The 17,552-nt window shown below is 41.5% G+C and overlaps 1 protein-coding gene across 33 annotated transcripts in view; it reads left to right on the top strand.

Moving 5' to 3' along the window:
* Nucleotides 1–17,552, top strand: part of GRIP1 (glutamate receptor interacting protein 1) — a 598,510-nt gene that overhangs the window by 432,807 nt on the left and 148,151 nt on the right. For 22 of the 33 annotated variants that reach the window (XM_070271868.1, XM_070271867.1, XM_023644098.2 and 19 more), the window contains one exon: nucleotides 8,055–8,135. The exons of the other annotated variants lie outside the window; for them this stretch is intronic. In XM_070271868.1, coding sequence (XP_070127969.1) covers nucleotides 8,055–8,135 — 81 coding nt within the window. The remainder of the gene's footprint in view (nucleotides 1–8,054; nucleotides 8,136–17,552) is intronic. 33 annotated transcript variants of the gene reach the window in all.

Genomic DNA, 17,552 nt, shown 5'->3' with positions numbered 1-17,552 from the left:
TTACTTTAAGTTGTGATCAATATTTATCAATTTCTTAATTTCGTATTATTCATTGGTCAAAAAAATTGGGGGAACCTTAATTTCTCCAAATGTCTTATTTATTTCTATCAATCCTACCATCCAGTTCTATTTGCTGTTACAGAAAATCACTGATTCTTATGACCCGCCAACAATACTCAGACAGGGTCTATTTCTGTTTCTACCCACATAAATGCATGCTTTTTCCTGAAGAATGGTGCATTTTTAAAATAAGAATTCAGAAATGTGGTTTTAAATAGCCAATACTCACTACCCTGAAGTAATTCTTATTTTTCATCAGATTATGATTCTAATCCTAAGACCTTGTTGAACCTATGCATATTTTATAATGTCAAGATATCGAGAATGTCAGCTGGCATAATCTAATGGTTCAACCAAAGATTTAAAGCATATAGCCTCCCTACATAAAGAAAATATAGAAGCTGTACTGAATTTAAGATTTTAAATTTTTAAATTAGGATCTGATATGGTATTGAAAATGAGCTTTATGGAGTGGGGTCCTTCCCTCTAGAAATCTTGATTCTTTGGTGACGAGGCCCATCTGTGACTCTTGCTCCTCTGCCCTTGCTGGAAACAATACTAAGAAGAAGCCTAGAGGTTATCATTTGTGATTCAGACACATGAGCAATAGGAATGCCAAAGGCAGAAAATGTGCAATTTCATGCTCGTTAATTTCAGAGAGGATTTACAAATTAACCTGGCTAGAGAGCTTCCTCTTCCATAAGGCTCGAAGGCATCAGTGAGCAGCGCAGTTACCACATCCATTTCCACAAGGTTGACCAGATGCTGGGAGGCCACAGTGGTCCTATTTATCCCCATGTGGAGGTCATAGTCAGGTTCTGTGCTGGAGACCCGTGTGGTTGCAAGAGTTGTGCAGATGAAGGAAGGGACTTTGTGTCTGAAGAGTTTAAGGAGATAGTGCCATGGAAGGTTCTTCTCCCGTGTCCCTACCATGAGGCAGGACATAACTTTTCATGCTCAGTTGTCCTTTATAACTAAGGGGCAGTAACTCAATTCTGTTTCCTCTCTCCGCCCTAAAGTCTAAATCAAATAATAGATTATTATTACAGTCAATCAATTGCTCCAGGTAATCTGACCTCAGGTGTATCCAGTTACTCCCATAAGTCAGCCATTTTAGGACTGTTAAGGGATTTAAAGTGGATCAAAAGAAGTTGGAATTCACTCAAAATCATAATATCACAACAGTTTCATTTCCATTCGAGGAAATCATTCCATAAGCAATGTGGAAATCATAGTATTTGAGGCCTGGCGATACTGTTGAAGCCATTCCACCAGCTTCTCTGTGGGCTTCTGCTGACACAATCGGATGAGACATCAGGAGGGATGTGCCCTCACCACCTGTGGAACTGCTGCTGGTTGTCTCAGCTGGGGCAGGGCTTTCCAAACTTTACTGTGCATCGGAATCACCTGGGTTTTTGTTAAACGTGCACTCTGGTTCCATAGGTCTGGGGTGGGGCCTGAGAGGCTGCATTTCCGACAAGCTGCCAAGTATGCGCGTGCTTTCTCATCAAGGACCACATTTTGAGTAGTGGGGAGTTAGATAATGGAGCCGTGAGGAGAAAAATGGTCTGCTGAGAGGGGCGTACAGCCATAGGAGCTGTATGGTTGGCATTCTTTTCAGCTGTAATATTTAACCCCTCAAATGGCTATGTGATTGTGATTAATATAATTTTAGAGGACATTCCATCATTGTGAAGAAACCACTGTACATTTATTTTTTAAATGAAGTTGTGCCCTATTTGGATGATTCTTTTTTAAATGTTCAAAAGCAAAAGTCCTGGTCCTCTTTAAGAATATGAAACACATCTGTGTCTGATTTATGAAACTATAAGGAAACCTGCAGAGTCAAGGATAGACATTAACGCCATGCAGGTGCAAGATGATCCATGAAAGAGAGGAGGCACAGTAGATGGTTGGAGGGGAAATCATCTCTTAGTAGGAGAGAGACTGTAACGGAGCAGCCTGCTGCCTCTGATCCTGCCATCAAGCTCAGGTCATTCTCGCTCCCTTCTGGTTTAAATCGAGTTGTGTGGACCACTTTATCCCATGAGGGAAGGAGATGAAATTAATTCATTCTCAATGATCAGTGGTAAGGCACTATCATGTCATAGCGTCGACAAGCCAAAGCAATAGAGCTGCAGACCCGGCAGGACCCGGAGGCCTCTGACTCCAGGAAAGATTGAGATGCACTTTTTGTTTGGCTCTAGAAAAACAGGGTTATTTTAGTCAGGGATTAAGACCTATTTAGGACTGAAGAAGAGTCTTTTGCATTTCTTTAAATTATGCAGGACAAGTGCTTATAGTTACACATTATTTTAATAAGAAGAGAAAGACATCCTTAAGTTCTATCATCAAAACCCTCTGACAGCTACCCTTCAGGAACTCTTGCTTAAATTTTAGAGTGTGCCATCAACTACCAAGGGAGCAAACTGAGCTGGAGGTCTAGTGTCTGAAAGAGAGAAGCAGCCGACCTGCACTGTGCTCCTGCTGGGCTGGGATGAAATGTTTACGGGCCCTGAGTACTGAGAAGATGATGGTCCCACATCATGCAGAACTTCCGTGTTAGCTGAAAGTTAAATAACCTATTTCTTGACTTTTCTGATTGCAGAATTCTGGATAAATTCATTGCAGTGGCGCTCCCTGTCTCCTCGCCTGCCCCACCTCCACCCGTACCCTAAGCGTGTGCTCATTTTCCCGCTTGGCCGGTGAAGCACGTGTTCTAGTCTCAAACCTATGAAGTAATAAGATTCTGCAATCACCATTCCACTTAAACTTTTATTGTCTTTTATCCACTTTAATTCTTAGTTTGCACATAGTAGGCACTAAAATTTGCAGAATGTAATTGAATTCAAGGGACAGATTATTTCTTTCACAATGGATCTCATTTTGTTCGTTCATGAAATAGAGTTTTCTTCTGAGTTCGTAATGACATGCCTGAACATTGTGGCGCGAGCTGCCTGTCTCCCCACTGCCAGGAAACAGTCATAATGTTTAATTGCACAAATGCCTTTTTTTCTAATCAAGAAGTTAAGGGATCTGCTAGCTTAGCAGGTGTCTCGATCGTGCATACTGCATTGCTAGGAATTGTTTAGCACAGGCTGATTAGTCTCAGCCAGAGGAAATTAATTTTTTTTTTCTTCCACAAAGCCCTGAACACAGCTCGAGATTCTTGAGACCATAATCATATCCGGTTCCTTTGGGAATCTCAGGCCCTGGGAATGGCAGAGGCCGGAGATGGAAAGACAAGAACCAGCCTGATTACACATGGATGCTATTTGACGCCAGGCAGATGTTCAAGGTTATCAGAACATGAGGGGACTTGAGTCCATTCTTCCAGTTCTCTGGCTCTGGCGTGGGCTTTGATTGTGATGCAGAATGAAGCGCTGGTCCTCAGGAGCCTGCCATTTGCTTTCCAAGTTTATAAACACCAGCCTCCGTTGGAACATGTCATCAAAACAAGTGATCTGTGTTTGCCTCTCCTGTGTTGGGCACACGAGGAGACTGGTCAAATTGAGGGGAATGAGAAGGACAGATGGTGCCACCCGTTGTTCCGCTTCTGTTTTAAGAATATGCTTGACTAAGCATTTTCTGTGTCTCTGTCACAGTGTCGATTCTCCATTTAATGGAGGGCACTTTCCTAGCCTCATGGGATGTCCCTGTAGAGGGGACCCATGCTCTTCCTTGTTATGACGAATATGCAGCCTTTGTGACACTGGGTGGCCATCATGTGTGGCAGTGATTATCTGGCTGCTAAGATGTCATTAGGAACGGCTGACAGTTCTGATGCCCTGAGCTGCCCATGGCGATTACTTGTGGCCTTCACTTCAGTGAGCAGTAGCTCCCTGGCTGAACGGCTGCTTTGCCCCTATGGTGATTTCAGTAAGGACCGCCTGTTAGTAGGATCCACCGTCAAAGTCAAGGCCGGGAATCTGGTATGAAAATCAGAATTCTTTTGTTTAAAGGTTGTTCGATAAATACTTCTGTTGTCTAAATGAAAATTAAAGAAAATATATTTTAATACCAGTTTTATAAAGAATCACAGATTTTTAACATACAACAAGTCAATACTTGATAGCTGATGGGCCCTGATGTGACTTGAGAAGGAACAGGCTTTAAACCTAGAAAAAGAAAGTCAGAGGTCCAGAGGACTCATCACAAATGTTTGGCTTTCCTCAGGTTGCTTATTTACAATAAATGCTGGTTTGAAAGGTGGGATATAATCCAGGCTTCTATCAGAAAATATGTGAAGAATGCATACGCTGTGGCAGGGATATCATCTACTGGTTGATTTGGGTTTTTTTCCTTGTGACTTGACCTATTTTTTAATTCATTTATGTAATTGGATGGAACTCGAACATCTAGTCAGTGTCTCCCTGATAAAACAAAGGGGAGGGATTCACATAGATTTTATCGTTCAGAGAAACTTCAGAGGCCCTTACTGAGGAACAGTGAATTGTATTGGCGTTTATTTAAGCTTTTGTCTTCAGAAAAGTAAACTCAAAAATAGAAATTGGGAGCCAACCCCGATGGCCTCGTGGTTAGAGTTTGGCGTGCTCCGTTTTGGCAGCCCAGATTCGGTTGCAGGATGCAGAACCACAGCACTCATCTGTCGGTAGCCATGCTGTGGCAGCAGCTCACAGAGAAGAACCAGAAGAACTTGGAACTATGCACAACTACGTACTGGGGCTTTGTGGAGGAGAAGAAAAGGAGGAAGACTGGCGACAGATGTTAGCTTAGGGCACATCTTCCCTGCGAAAAGAAAAAATCATATATATATAAATTGGTCCTGAGGTGCAATTTAAGTGTACTTCATTTTAAGCAAACAAATATGGTGGGGAGGGGGATGAGATTTATAAACACACAAGAAGAACTGGCTATGATTGCTCATTTTCATAGGCTTCTCCATAGGAATTAACTTACATCATGCAAGGCCTCTGCTGGGGTGAGATGTCCAGCCATTACCTGCCTGATACAGAAACACACACCTGACAGCCCATCATATCTCACTGTCCATCCAAGAGGAAATAACATAAAGAGGAAAGAGCATGGGAGTAAGAAGAAAAGAAATTCAGTCTCAACTCACTCTAGATATGTGTCCTTCTGTAAATTCCCCTCCCTGGGCCTCAAGTCCCCTATAAAATGAAAGACTGGTCTAGATCATCCCTTATAATCTTGAAATTCTAGCAATATATCCAGAAATCTCCCTTAAGGGACACGTGAGAAAACCACAATAGAAGGCTCCATAGCTCTCTAATCCTTGGCTTTATGCTCAAGGATTAAAAATGTACCCCAGACATTCTTGTCCTTTCCTCTCCTATTACGGAGCCATCAGCCACTGATTCATTCAGTGTCTTCCTTCCATTTCTATTTCCAAACAAAGTTTGAATCAAGAGTTAACTTTGAGTAAATCGTATTAAGAGAGTTGATGTCCATTCTGTGATGGGTAGCTTTTTATAAGAGGCCCATGATTCCTCTTAGAGGTTTAAAATAAAGAAATATTCTTAGGAAAAGTTTCTTTAAAAACAAGTGTTAAATGGTGCCATGCTGCTCTGGTACTGTGCTCTCCTTTACTCTCATGAAAAACGTTGCCAAGATTCTGCCTCACTTCTGTTAGGAATTACTGCTTTCACCTTGGTTGACTTTGGCAAACTATTTCTTAGATAATATTGAACTTATTTCAGTCTGTCTTTTAGCCAATACAACTTTTGGTTTCTAGATAATTGTTTACTTTCGCCTGTGCTTAGTAAGGACACCCTTAATACTGGGAGTGAGGGTGGGGCGAGGGCATGGATATGTAGAGGCTGGCCAAGTGGCCATCTATAATTCAGTTCAACCTTTTAAGGATATGCATAACTAGACTTTCTCAGCTCTACATCAAGGAAATTGTTTTCAAATATAAATGAGAAAACAATTTCACCAGGGTTGACTACTTCTGTAATGCAAACTGGGTAAATTTCTGAAGAAATGACCCCTTAAAATAGAGTATCAAGTGCAAAAAAAGCCAGAGTCTTCTGGGCAAATCTCTTACTGGCCTTTAAGAAACCCCACACTGGATTCAACCCAAGACTTTAATTGGCTGGACTCTTGACAAATTAAAAACTGAGGCAAGCTGGTATGCTTCCAAGATGCTGTCCCCAACACTGGTTGTTATGATCTATGTCTCCTGGCTCCGTGCTCTGTACTCGTAAATACACACTTTCAAAGTCTTGGATAATAAAAGGAAATATATTTGTAAATGGGTTTTACAAAGAATCCAGATTTAACATGTGGTAAGTGTGTTTTAATGGGTGCTATATAAAGCATAGTGCTTGGTTATTAAATCCACATTGAGAAAACCACTCAGGTGCTCAGGTGGGAGTGGAGGGGCAAGTGGAGCCTTGTCGTGTGGAATGCTTCCCTTCTGTTTTGTGGTTTGTGACTTTGCTCAGAGTTGCACTTGCAAAGAGAAAGAGTCCAAGAGCTAGGAGACTGCTTCATAAGCAAAGACGATGCTCCCGATTGGATTGGTATCTGAAAGTTGCTCGTTTGTCTTCATGGTTGGAAGAATATAAAAAATTGTGTGACAAATGGAATATAAACATGAAACAGTGTGACTTGCATTTTTTAAGTTAATTGCAACTTACAGCAGTGTTAATATTTCCTTTTTGTCATTGCTGATAGAGATCTTGTTAGTTTTATGAAGAAATTGTGAATCATTTCAACCCAAAAGTACATCTTGGAGAGGAGTTGAGTTCCTCAATTTTGAAACAAAAACCACTTAGTTGGGAAAACTAATGTTTTCAGATGACAAAGCCTTGTTGCTGAATTAAATCCTTGTTATATTGAATAGTTTGCCATGAACAATATGGTTCTTTTTAATCCTTTAGTGATTTCCTATTACAACAACAACAAACAAACCTTATAATGCGGCCTGCAGTAACCTTTGGGTCATGTAGCATGACTAGATATACTGGATAAATATGTTCCATTATGTCTACTTGGGCCATATACATCCTATTCTTGAAAATGTTTAAGGCCACTCAGACATCTCTTTCACTTTATACAAATGCCCCATGCAAACTAGGAAGAATTCTTCCTTTCTATTTTATAACACTAATATTTCCCATCCTAGAGTATTACTGTTATATTCCAAGCCAGATTAATTTGTTTTCTAGATTTAAAAAAAAAATCACTTTACTTAGAATTTGATGGATCCTTCACCTCTATGAGCTCATCAGCTAGTGTTTTGCTCACGCAGCTTCTTGCCTAACTCTCAGATGTACAAGCTTTAGTTCTTCTGTCTTTTCGGTTACTCTTCTATGATTCTGCAGGTTATTTTCATCTCTTTCTAAAAGAGGGCAGATCAGCTCGTTGCAATATGTGACTTCTTTTGCCAAACCATCATTCCTTCCCTGTTCTCCACCTAACTTCTCTTGTCTTGCTCTGAATGTCCCTGTCCCTCCATTTTGTGCTGGATGCCAGTTCACACTTTCAAGAGGAACCCACTAATTCTGTGTGTCTTTATTCCCCTGCAATACTAATGCTCTATCTGCTTATCTGAAATATAACATTTCTTTTCATTTCCTTTGTTCTTCTACCTGATTATTCTTAGTGCCCATTGAGCCATTTTATTCCTTCTTTGTTTTCCTGTTACTGATATTCACTGATACTTATTTATCAGTGAATGTAAGTGACAGGCAAATAATTTGTAGACTATATTTGCATACTTCTTACCATTTTACGCCTTCATGTGCACTATAGGTTGATCCTGACAATCCTAAGAGGTGGATGAGAAAGTATACCCCTCTTCTATAGGAGAGGAAACTGACGCTCAGAGCATTTTAAATGACTTGACCTCCAGCTAAAGCAAGGTTAGGAGGCAGGTCTCCTGACTCTCTCTACTGTTCCACACCCTATCACCTCTCTCTGGAAGAAGGATTGCAATCCACTGAAAAATCTTCACTGCGTGAGAAACTGGATGGAAATTAACCAAACCCTTCATTGTACCTTTGCAGATGAGAGTCCCTACACTAAATCCGCCAGCCAGACAAAGCCGCCTGATGGAGCGTTGGCTGTGAGGAGACAGAGCATCCCAGGTTAGACCGGACTGCTGGGTTTTTCAGCTGTTTTACTTTTGAACCGTTATTTGGTGATCCTAAATAATTCCAACTTGGTAATTAAAATCAAATGCTATTTCATAGGGTGTAGACGGGGTTCTACAAAACTTGTTCAAACAATACTCAAAAAGCTAGACTTTGGAAAAGCTTGTCAGCTTGTGAGAATTCATCTTGTGTGCAAATCCTTTGTGAAATGACTTGCATTTCTATCAGCTCTCACTCATTTACTGACTTTCCCCTCTGTGTCCAGGGGCTGACTTTCACAGCGGCATCTACTTCTTTACTGAGGCATACCCGCCGGAACAAAGGGGCTCAGAATTGCTGGAGCAGATCATATAGATGCTGAATAACAAATTACTTCTTTCTTCTTATCTCTTTGCATATGGATTTACTTCCATTGGACAACTCGTACAAAATTCCGGGGCTTTGTTTCCTTAGGAAGCCGTGATTAGGATTCTTGTAATATAATAAGTGATACATGTTTTGCCAACAGAACATGTCGGATAAATATCTTAAAATGTCTTTACCCCAAAACTTTTTGAAGCTTTGAATTTGAGAATGACATAAAAGGTCTAAAATTAAAAGAGAAAGGAAATTCAAAGTATTATTCAGACTTTGAACTAGGTAATTCATGGAAAAACCTCTTATGGGAGCAACTGTGGTTAGCAGAAGGGTTAAAAGCCTTAATACATTTAAACGTTTATGAAAAACAATGTCTTTATATGTATTTTATACAAGTAAACTGAGTACAGCTAAACCTTAGCTACAGGATTTTAGAGTAGAGTAGTTTAAGCAGTTCAAGAGAAACGAGGCAGTGTTTCCAACCTTAAATATATGGTTTGGCAAATCTGTCAGTGAAAAGGGGAGTTTTCCATTTGAATAAAGAGCAAGATGAGTCCAGTTTCTGAGCAACCCTTTTCATGATTGTTATTTATTTTTGTAAGAACTACATGTGGTTATGTTTGTTCTTATTCTGAAGGCTTAGATTCATTATGAAATACATGGCTTATAAAGAGGCATATTGTGAACATATTATACATCCTTGTTTGCATGCTTTGAAGATTCTAAAGTAATTTGAATTCTGTAATGAGATGGTATCACCCAGTGCCAAGATTTCTTCCATTCCATCCTATAAAACATCATTCTTAGTGCTGGTCACATTTAGGAAAACTACTGTAGTCGGCTACAGGCTATGTTCTCTGCTTTTTCCTTATCAGCAATAAAGAGGCACCTGGAGTTTGAAGTTCCAGAATGCCAGTTATACATCAGTCCCTTCTTGGCTTCTCTACCTTAGCTGGTGCTCAGTTCTCCTCTGGTGGGCAGAGGGAGGAGACTTCCGACGTCCTTGCCGCTTCACGTGGTACCAAATGACAGCACTGACCATTATCGAGTGTTCCTGGTTCTCTAGTGTCACATACTAAATTATAACACATGTGAGGGCTACACTTTTCCTTAAAGTCATTAACTAGTTTTTTAAGTTACATGTTAGGTACACAGAAGTTGTTAACCATGATCCTTAGTTCATGACACACAAGTGATTCTTCGTTATAGAATTTCTCTCTGTTCCTCCTCATGTCAAGTTAGAAGTCACTGGAATCTTGAACCTTTTTTTTAGGCTTCCTAGGTCATTTTCCTGGGGTTGAATGTGGACAAACACCTTTGTGTTCATCTCTCATAGGTGGTGGTCAGACGGGGCAGGGGTGTTCAAAGTCTTCTTAGTTATTTAGGACAGTGCAAGGAAAAAGACTTCACCAACCAGAGGGCTCAGAAACCTAAGTGGTTAATAGCTGGGTATTTCTTACTATTATCTTAAGGAGAAAATTAAGGAACTTCTTGGAAACTGCTTCCTGACTGATTGTTGACCCTTAGAGTTCTGAAGCTTTACTTTACTTTTTTACCTAAAAGTACCTATTAATTCTCGTTCTGGCAAAAAGAAGGGAGTCTCTGCTGATCTTTGGCCAAGAAGTCACTAAATCAAAGACAGATCTAACCCAGCTTCCAGAAGTCTTGACCAGTCACCTACCTGTCTACCTTTACACCTGCTAAGCCCATGAGAGAGAGACGCACAGAGGAAAAGGCCACGAACGTGCACACTCCTTGTTGTTTGCTGGAGCCTCTGCTGAAAAGTCCCCAAGTGTTCTCCTGGCGAAGTAGGTTGGACCACATGGAGCTCTAAGAGCAAAGTGCAAGTTTACAGCCTTTTGCTCCTGTCTCTTGTGCTTGCCTCCCAAACTTGCTTCCCTCGAAGGCATCATTACCACCCTGGTAGCAAGGAAAGATGTGTCTAGAGAAAAGTGCACCGCGGAACTGAAGGAAGGCCTAAGGAGAGCTTGGCTCATCTGCGAGCCCCTGGACCTTCTCTGTGCAGAGGCGCATCTCAGGGCAGATGCAGCCACAGGGCCATTGTGCTGCCCCCATTACTGGGGAGTAAGCAAATCCTAGGAAGCTGAAACCTTAGAGGGGCCATGGCTTTCCCCCCACTCCCCACAAGCTCCACTCCCAATGATCCAGTGGTGGTGACTGAATTTGACCATTCGTATGAGCACGTTCTCTGCTGGAAGGGGTGGGGTGTAGTGGAGGACGAGTGGAGAGGATCAGAAGGCATTTTAACCTTCTCTATCAAGTTTTATGAACGCTTAGGCTGTTCTTTGAAACATATTCTACAGATGCAGATCTGGTGCTTCCTGGAGTAAGTATTTAGACACATACAGAGATAAGATTTCTTAACCTGGGCTCCTCTGTTGCCATGGCATAATGAAGAATAACTTTTAATAATTCTGTCCCAAAGAGGTTACCTTGAATGTTAACAAAAATATAATTTTCTCTTCATTCATATCAAAATCCACTACTGCTGTCTAAACTCAAAATTACTACAGCAATTATTTTATAATCAGGAGTCAAATATGTGTCTTTTATTAAATGCCAATTCTAACTGTAAATCCTTTCATCCCTCCTTTTCTCGTCTCAAAAAAAGGGACTGGATTAAAACATCTCTTATGAGCAAAATGCATTTGCTTTGGATAAAGGGGAAATACATTATTCATGTTATTTGGAAACTTGTCAGTTTAATCATGTCTCTTATGGCATAAAATGTAAAAACAGAAAGATTTTCTAGTCTTTCATAAGATTTTGTAGAGTTTTTAATGATGATGATAGAAAAAAATGACACTCAAGTTTAAATTTAGATTAGTGGAAACATTCTTTTAAAAAATATTAAGGAGGTGTGTTTTCAATCTAATTTCTGCCCCTTTTTTTTTCAAAGAAAAGATGAAGTCCAAGTATAAAGATATTTTGTAAAAAAAAAAAACAAAAAAGAATCTCGTGATCTGATTCTCCTTTATTTGACAGATTACTGGTAAATTGAAGTTTGACCATTGGAAAGGTTTGTCCCAATTGTTGGAGGAAATCTGTACAGACCTTGGGTTTGACAGATTTTTCAATATTGTGGCTTTGCCCTCTTAGAGATGAGGCATTTAATCATGTCTGTCTAAAGTTAGTGAAGGGAAAAGACAGGTCACTGTGTAGACCTCAAGGCCCAGAGTCAGTGTGTTAGTTATTTGGCCTGCCTCCTCTTTCCAGGTAGCATGGCTTTCTTTGCTTATGCTAGTCTTGACAAAGAATTCTGGACAATTCGCAAATGCAGGAAGATGTCAAGCGCTTACATCTATTGGCATTTCCAAACTTTGGTGCCCCAAGAAAATTATCTTAACTCTGTAGCCAGAATGAGACCACAAAAGCTTGTGTGGGATATTTTTTTTCCTCCGGAATATAAGAAAAGACACTTATCAACTTGGTCATAATGGAATGAAGTTGTTATCAGTCTTTGTTGCTTCCCATGTTCGGGTATTTGCGGGGGGAGTAAAACTATGGAGCTGAGAGTCTGAAAGTCCATCAGCCCAAGATGTAAACACTCAGGCTGCTTAGAATACACTCAGGAACAGGCAACGCCTCTTGCAAAGTCCATGTCTGGAAAATAGTACAGCACCCTGGGCACCACCAAGAAGCCGGCCACCTCGAATTAAGGGAGAAAGGACAGGAATTTTCGAGGTTCTTCCCTCTGTTCAGCATTTTCCTGTTCTGTTCGCCTACAATTTGATGCTTCTTTGATCTAAATTTTCATTATTACAGCAGATACATAGTGTGATATTTGCACTAGGATTTTATGGCTATCATAGTGTCCAGGTATGTGAAGGGCATTTACTCAGATTTTCAGGCCTGGGTCTGCTTCTTCTGTCTGGTTCCCCCGTTGAACCCCTCCAAGGAATGGGCGAATCTCACAGATGGGAAGCCAAAGTCAGCTGAGTCAAACAGGTGCGCAGTGTCACCCAAAGAACAGTGCTGCCCAGTGTGCACGCACCTGCAGTCACCCCACTGTTCACGTCATGTGGTCTTAGTGATGTCAGCTACACCCCTGTAAAGATGGGGGAAGAAAAGGTAAAGGCCATTATATTTGCAGTGTCCTCTTATGGAAAAAATAGATGTCTGTGTGTGGATGAAGCATATGAAGGAGTGCTTTATAGTGTTCCTGCAACCCATATAATTTCCATATTTCTCATATTATTTCAGAATTAAAAATTTTTTAAAAAGAATGGTGCTGCCAATGCTGCCCAAAGATTCTGAGTCAAACTCTGCTGTTAGGGAGGGTGTGAGCCGCGTGGGAAAACACAAGGGATGAGCACCCCTGCTGCCCAGTGGGGCTGTCCCTGCGTCCTCAAAAGCCTCCCATGGGCCAAGGTGTGTGCAATGGGACCATGGTCCAGGGAGTGCCCCATTAGAGCCCCCACAGTGCATAGTGAGAACCCAAAACAATGACATTTACATGTGTAAAATGTAGTGAACATTTAAGAACTTAGCAAGACTCTGTCACTTCTGTGGAGAGACATTTCTAAGATAGTAAAGTCAAGACCCTCAGTAGCAATGCAAGTATGTCTGAGATTTTTCCTGCAGCCCCGTTTGTTTTTTCCAGAGAACTTATCACTATCTGAAATTAACTGGTGTATTTATTATGTTTTTCTTTTTCATTCCCTCACTAGAATGTAAGCTCCCTGAGGACAGGTGCTTTATATATCTTGTTACTTTTGTATCTCAGTGCATAGAACAGTGCTTAGCAGGTGGGAGGTATTCAGCCAGTCCTTGTGCCTGCCTGGCAGGCGGAGACCCACCGTGGGGTTTTCTCTGTGCAGAGTCTATTACTTTGTAGCTGGTATACTTTCCTACAAAATCACTGTGCAAACCAACACAGTCTCTGTTTGCTATGTATTTTCTGACTCTCACGCTGTGTAGCGACTGTTCACGTTGGCCTTGAGGCTGCACCAAATATGACATTTTTAAGGAAATTGTCCACCACCCAAAAATAATGAATGGAATATTGATCAGCTAGAAGCTAGAGAATTTTAAAGGTCTCCCCCCACCCAGGCTCTTCTGTTTCTGTTTGAGCAGAAAATGTCCATGCAATCCTATAACACCTGAGGAGAAAGTTTGAATACAATTTAACAATAAAATTGACAAGATGAGAATGATTCATTCTGGTGTTCTGCTATAGAAAAAGACTAAAAAATATGCGAAAATAGCTGGAGTCTATAAATAGAGTGATGCAAAGCAGAACTTATTACTTATTATGGCAGGTACGCATTCTGGATTTCCCCCAGAGAACTGATGCACTCTGCTGTGTGGCTGGTTGTACATACCGAGCTCTCCTCCAATAGCACTGGGCAAAGCGAGCTGCTTGATTTGTGTGCTCAGTGCTGCGGCTCTCCTTAGCGATTCGGAGAAATGACAGCCTATGATGTTTGAACTTCTCTCATGCCTTAGGAGACATGGGTGAAATGTAATAAAGTGGTCCATATGCAGCAAATCATTTCTAAATAATAATTCTTCCGGCGTGCACTTTAGGGGAAATTCTTGGTAGTGAATTAGTACCGTCCCTCAGTATTTCCCGAGCCCCACTGTGTAACAGGAGTGGTGGCATTTGGTCAGTGTCGTGCTCCGGGCCACACAGTCATCGGAGGGAGCCTCCTGGCGTCTGAAGAGCATTTTACAAGGAGGCTCGAGGAGACGCGCACAAGAACTACGAGGAGAGTCTTCCCCTACAACTGTGCACTGAAGAAAGATCAATTCTCCCACTCTCCAGGTTAGGGAGACCTTCGGTCCAGGGCTTTCAAATTACGTGGCTTTAGAGAATTAGGCTTGGTGGAAGTTGTATTGATTAATTGGCAGTGGAGAGAGTGAAGACCCATCCTACATGGGTTACTGTAGAATAGAGTACTTGGCTCTTTAGTACCCCTCTTTTATTTCAGTTATTTTATTGGGGTTATAATGGTTATAGCATTGTGTAATTTCAGGTGTACATGTATTATGTGTCCGTTTCTGTATAGACTGCATTGTGCTCACCGCCAATAGTCTAGTTTTTATCCGTCGCCATACATATGTGCCCCTTTACCCCTCGTGCCCTCCCCCCACCCTCTTCCCTTCTGGTAACCACTAATCTGTTCTCTTTATCTCTGCGTTTGTTTATCTTCCACATATGAGTGAAATCAGGTGGTGTTTGCCTTTCTCTGTCTGGCTTATTTCACTTGGCATAATACCCTCAAGGTCCATCCATATTGTCACAAATGGCACAATTCTGTCCTTTTTATGGCTGAGTACTATTCCATTGTGTATATATCATATATATATATATATATACACACACACTACATCTTCCATTAAAGGGCACTTGGGTTGCTTCCACATCTTGGCCATTGTGAATAATGCTGCAATGAACATAGGGGTGCATAAAGCTCTTTCATTGCAGCATGCATACTCGTCTCTTATCCATTGGGCTTATGTGACTTAGAATAGCTTTGCAAATTTCAGTCACTCACATGTTATCTTCATAGTGTTTGTTGTACATCTGTGTTCCACCTCTTCTATAATTAATATGATTTGAAATAAATTTGAGTTGATTCACTTTTTCACTTAGCTTTATCCTAAGCTTTATCATCTGGGATTTGACATGCTCATTATATTTTTGTAATTCAGTCATGTGTTGCTTAACGACAGGGATGTGTTCTAAGACATGCATCCTTAGGCAATTTAGTCATTGTTAGAACTTCATAGAGTGTGCTTAAGCGGAACAAACTTTGCCACTGAAAATGTGTCTCTTTAACATGAGGATTATTTTAGGCTGATTATTTTTAAGAAAGTCAATCCTGATGGTCTAGTGGTTAAGATTCACACTCTCACTCCCACGGCTCAGGTTCATGTCCTAATCAGGGAACCACACCAGCCATCTTGTCATATTGTAGTGACTGCATGTTGCTGTGATGCTGAAAGCTGTACCACTGGGATTTCAAATACCAGCAGGGTCACCCATGGTGGACAGGTTTCAGCAGAGCTTCCAGACTGAGACAGACTAGGAAGAAGGACCTGGCCACACACTTATGAAAAAATTGATCGTGAAAACCCTGTGAGTAGCAGACGAGCATCATCCGATATAACGCCAGCAGATGAGAGGATGACACAAGAGCAGACACAGGACTCTGCTCTGCTGTCCACAGGGTCACTAGGAGTCGGAATCAACTCGATGGCACTAACAACAAAATTTTTAAGAAAGAAGACTCAGAAGTTTTTCTTGTTACCTTCCCCTTAATTGCCTAAAAGAATTCAGGTTAAAAAAAAAACCTGTCTCAGGAAGTGAGCTATCACCTGAGCATCACATGAACTGGGTGGTGGACAGGGAGGAACCTAGAAAAACCTGTTTGTGGGGTTCCCCTCTGTGTTCTTCTGTTTCTGTGTGGCCAAACACTTGTTTTCCAAATGCCAGCTCCTTGTTACCTACCTGTCAATTGCCTTCCCTCCCTTTGAAGTCCCTGACTCTCCCCACCCCCAACATCTTCTTGGGTCTTTAGCTGAGGGTGGTATTTAAGGTGAGGGCTTCAGCCGTTTTGGCGAGTTACTCGTTTTCTTGGGTTTCTCCCATGTGTACATCTTATTAAACCTTTGATTTTCTCCTGTTAGTCTGTCTCATGTCAGTTTAATTCTTAGACCAGACAGAAGGACCTAGGAGAGCAGAGGACTCATTCTCCCTCCCCTACAGTTAAAATGTAAGGTGAGCAGGAGGCCCTGAGTGTGGGTGGCCTCGTCCACCTGAGTCCACAGAATCCGTCTCAGTCATCACTGGCGCCCTCGACTAGAGGGGCTCAGAGCAAGGAGCGGGCATGGGGCCTTCCTGTCATTTCTCTGAGTGACTGAGGCCTAGGAGGGACCGAGGAGGAAGACCAAGTGTGCTCAGGCCATGCTATCATTTATTCTGTATATTCATGATCTTCAGAGCTTCTCATTCAAGGAAAAACATTAAAATTGGCCAAGCAGGCTTTTAAATGCCTGTTCTTAAACTGGTAACACTGTAACTATATACTTTATGTTTCTTTTTTTTTTTTTTTTTTTTGAGGAAGATTAGCCCTGAGCTAACATCTGCTGCCAATCCTCCTCTTCTTGCTGAGGAAGACTGGCCCTGAGCTAACATCCGTGCCCATCTTCCTCTACTTTATATGTGGGACGCCTACCACAGCATGGCTTGATAAGTGGTGCCATGTCTGCACCCGCGATCTGAACCGGCAACCCCAGGCCACCAAAGCAGAATGTGCACACTTAACTGCTGCGCCACCAGGCTGGCCCCTGTGTTTCCTTCTTCAAACCTTGGAATAATGCAAAGCTTTAAGATAACACTGAATCAATGAAATGAGTCCCTTGTTCTGTGGCGGCACATTTAAGCTGCACGGAGGTTTCTGATATCAGTTCATAGATAGCTCTCATCATCAGAGTCTGTGAGTACACTGACTCCAGGCATTGTGCTCAATATACGTAGATATTTTAAGTTCTTTTAAAATTAAACATTCTTACACATTTCTAATACTTATTACTAAGCTAGATGTTAAACTGTTATAAAGATTTTTGCTCCAAAATGTGGGGGAAATACTCTCTAGCACCTGGCAGATCCCTTTTCCTCTTCAGGAGTCAGATGGAGCCTGTGGGGCTTTTCCTGCTGGCTGCGTTGAATGTAAACTGCTCACACCTGGATTCCCTGCCTTCCACCCTTGCACACTTCACCGCCTGGCCTTTTTTTCTCCAGCTGACCCTTTACTGGATCCCTAATTCCATTATAACTCAAATGATCTTCTCTCACTTTTTGATTTTGAGTTCTCCCCTAAACTGACAGTCATTCAACGTTTAATTATTCAACAACTTCTTGAGGACCTACTATGTACCTGATACTGTTCCAGATGCTAGGAATAGCCTACAAGCCTCTGTCCTGGAGTTGGTATGCTAGTGGGGGAGACAGACAGTCAACAAACATTGACTGCCTCCCAAGCGGTCAGGCTCTACTAAGTATAATAAGGTGAAATGAGCTATAGT

The sequence above is a fragment of the Equus caballus genome, chromosome 6 (genome assembly GCF_041296265.1).
Source record: "Equus caballus isolate H_3958 breed thoroughbred chromosome 6, TB-T2T, whole genome shotgun sequence".
Taxonomy (NCBI): domain Eukaryota; kingdom Metazoa; phylum Chordata; class Mammalia; order Perissodactyla; family Equidae; genus Equus; species Equus caballus.
This window is presented reverse-complemented; position numbering and strand designations above follow the sequence as displayed.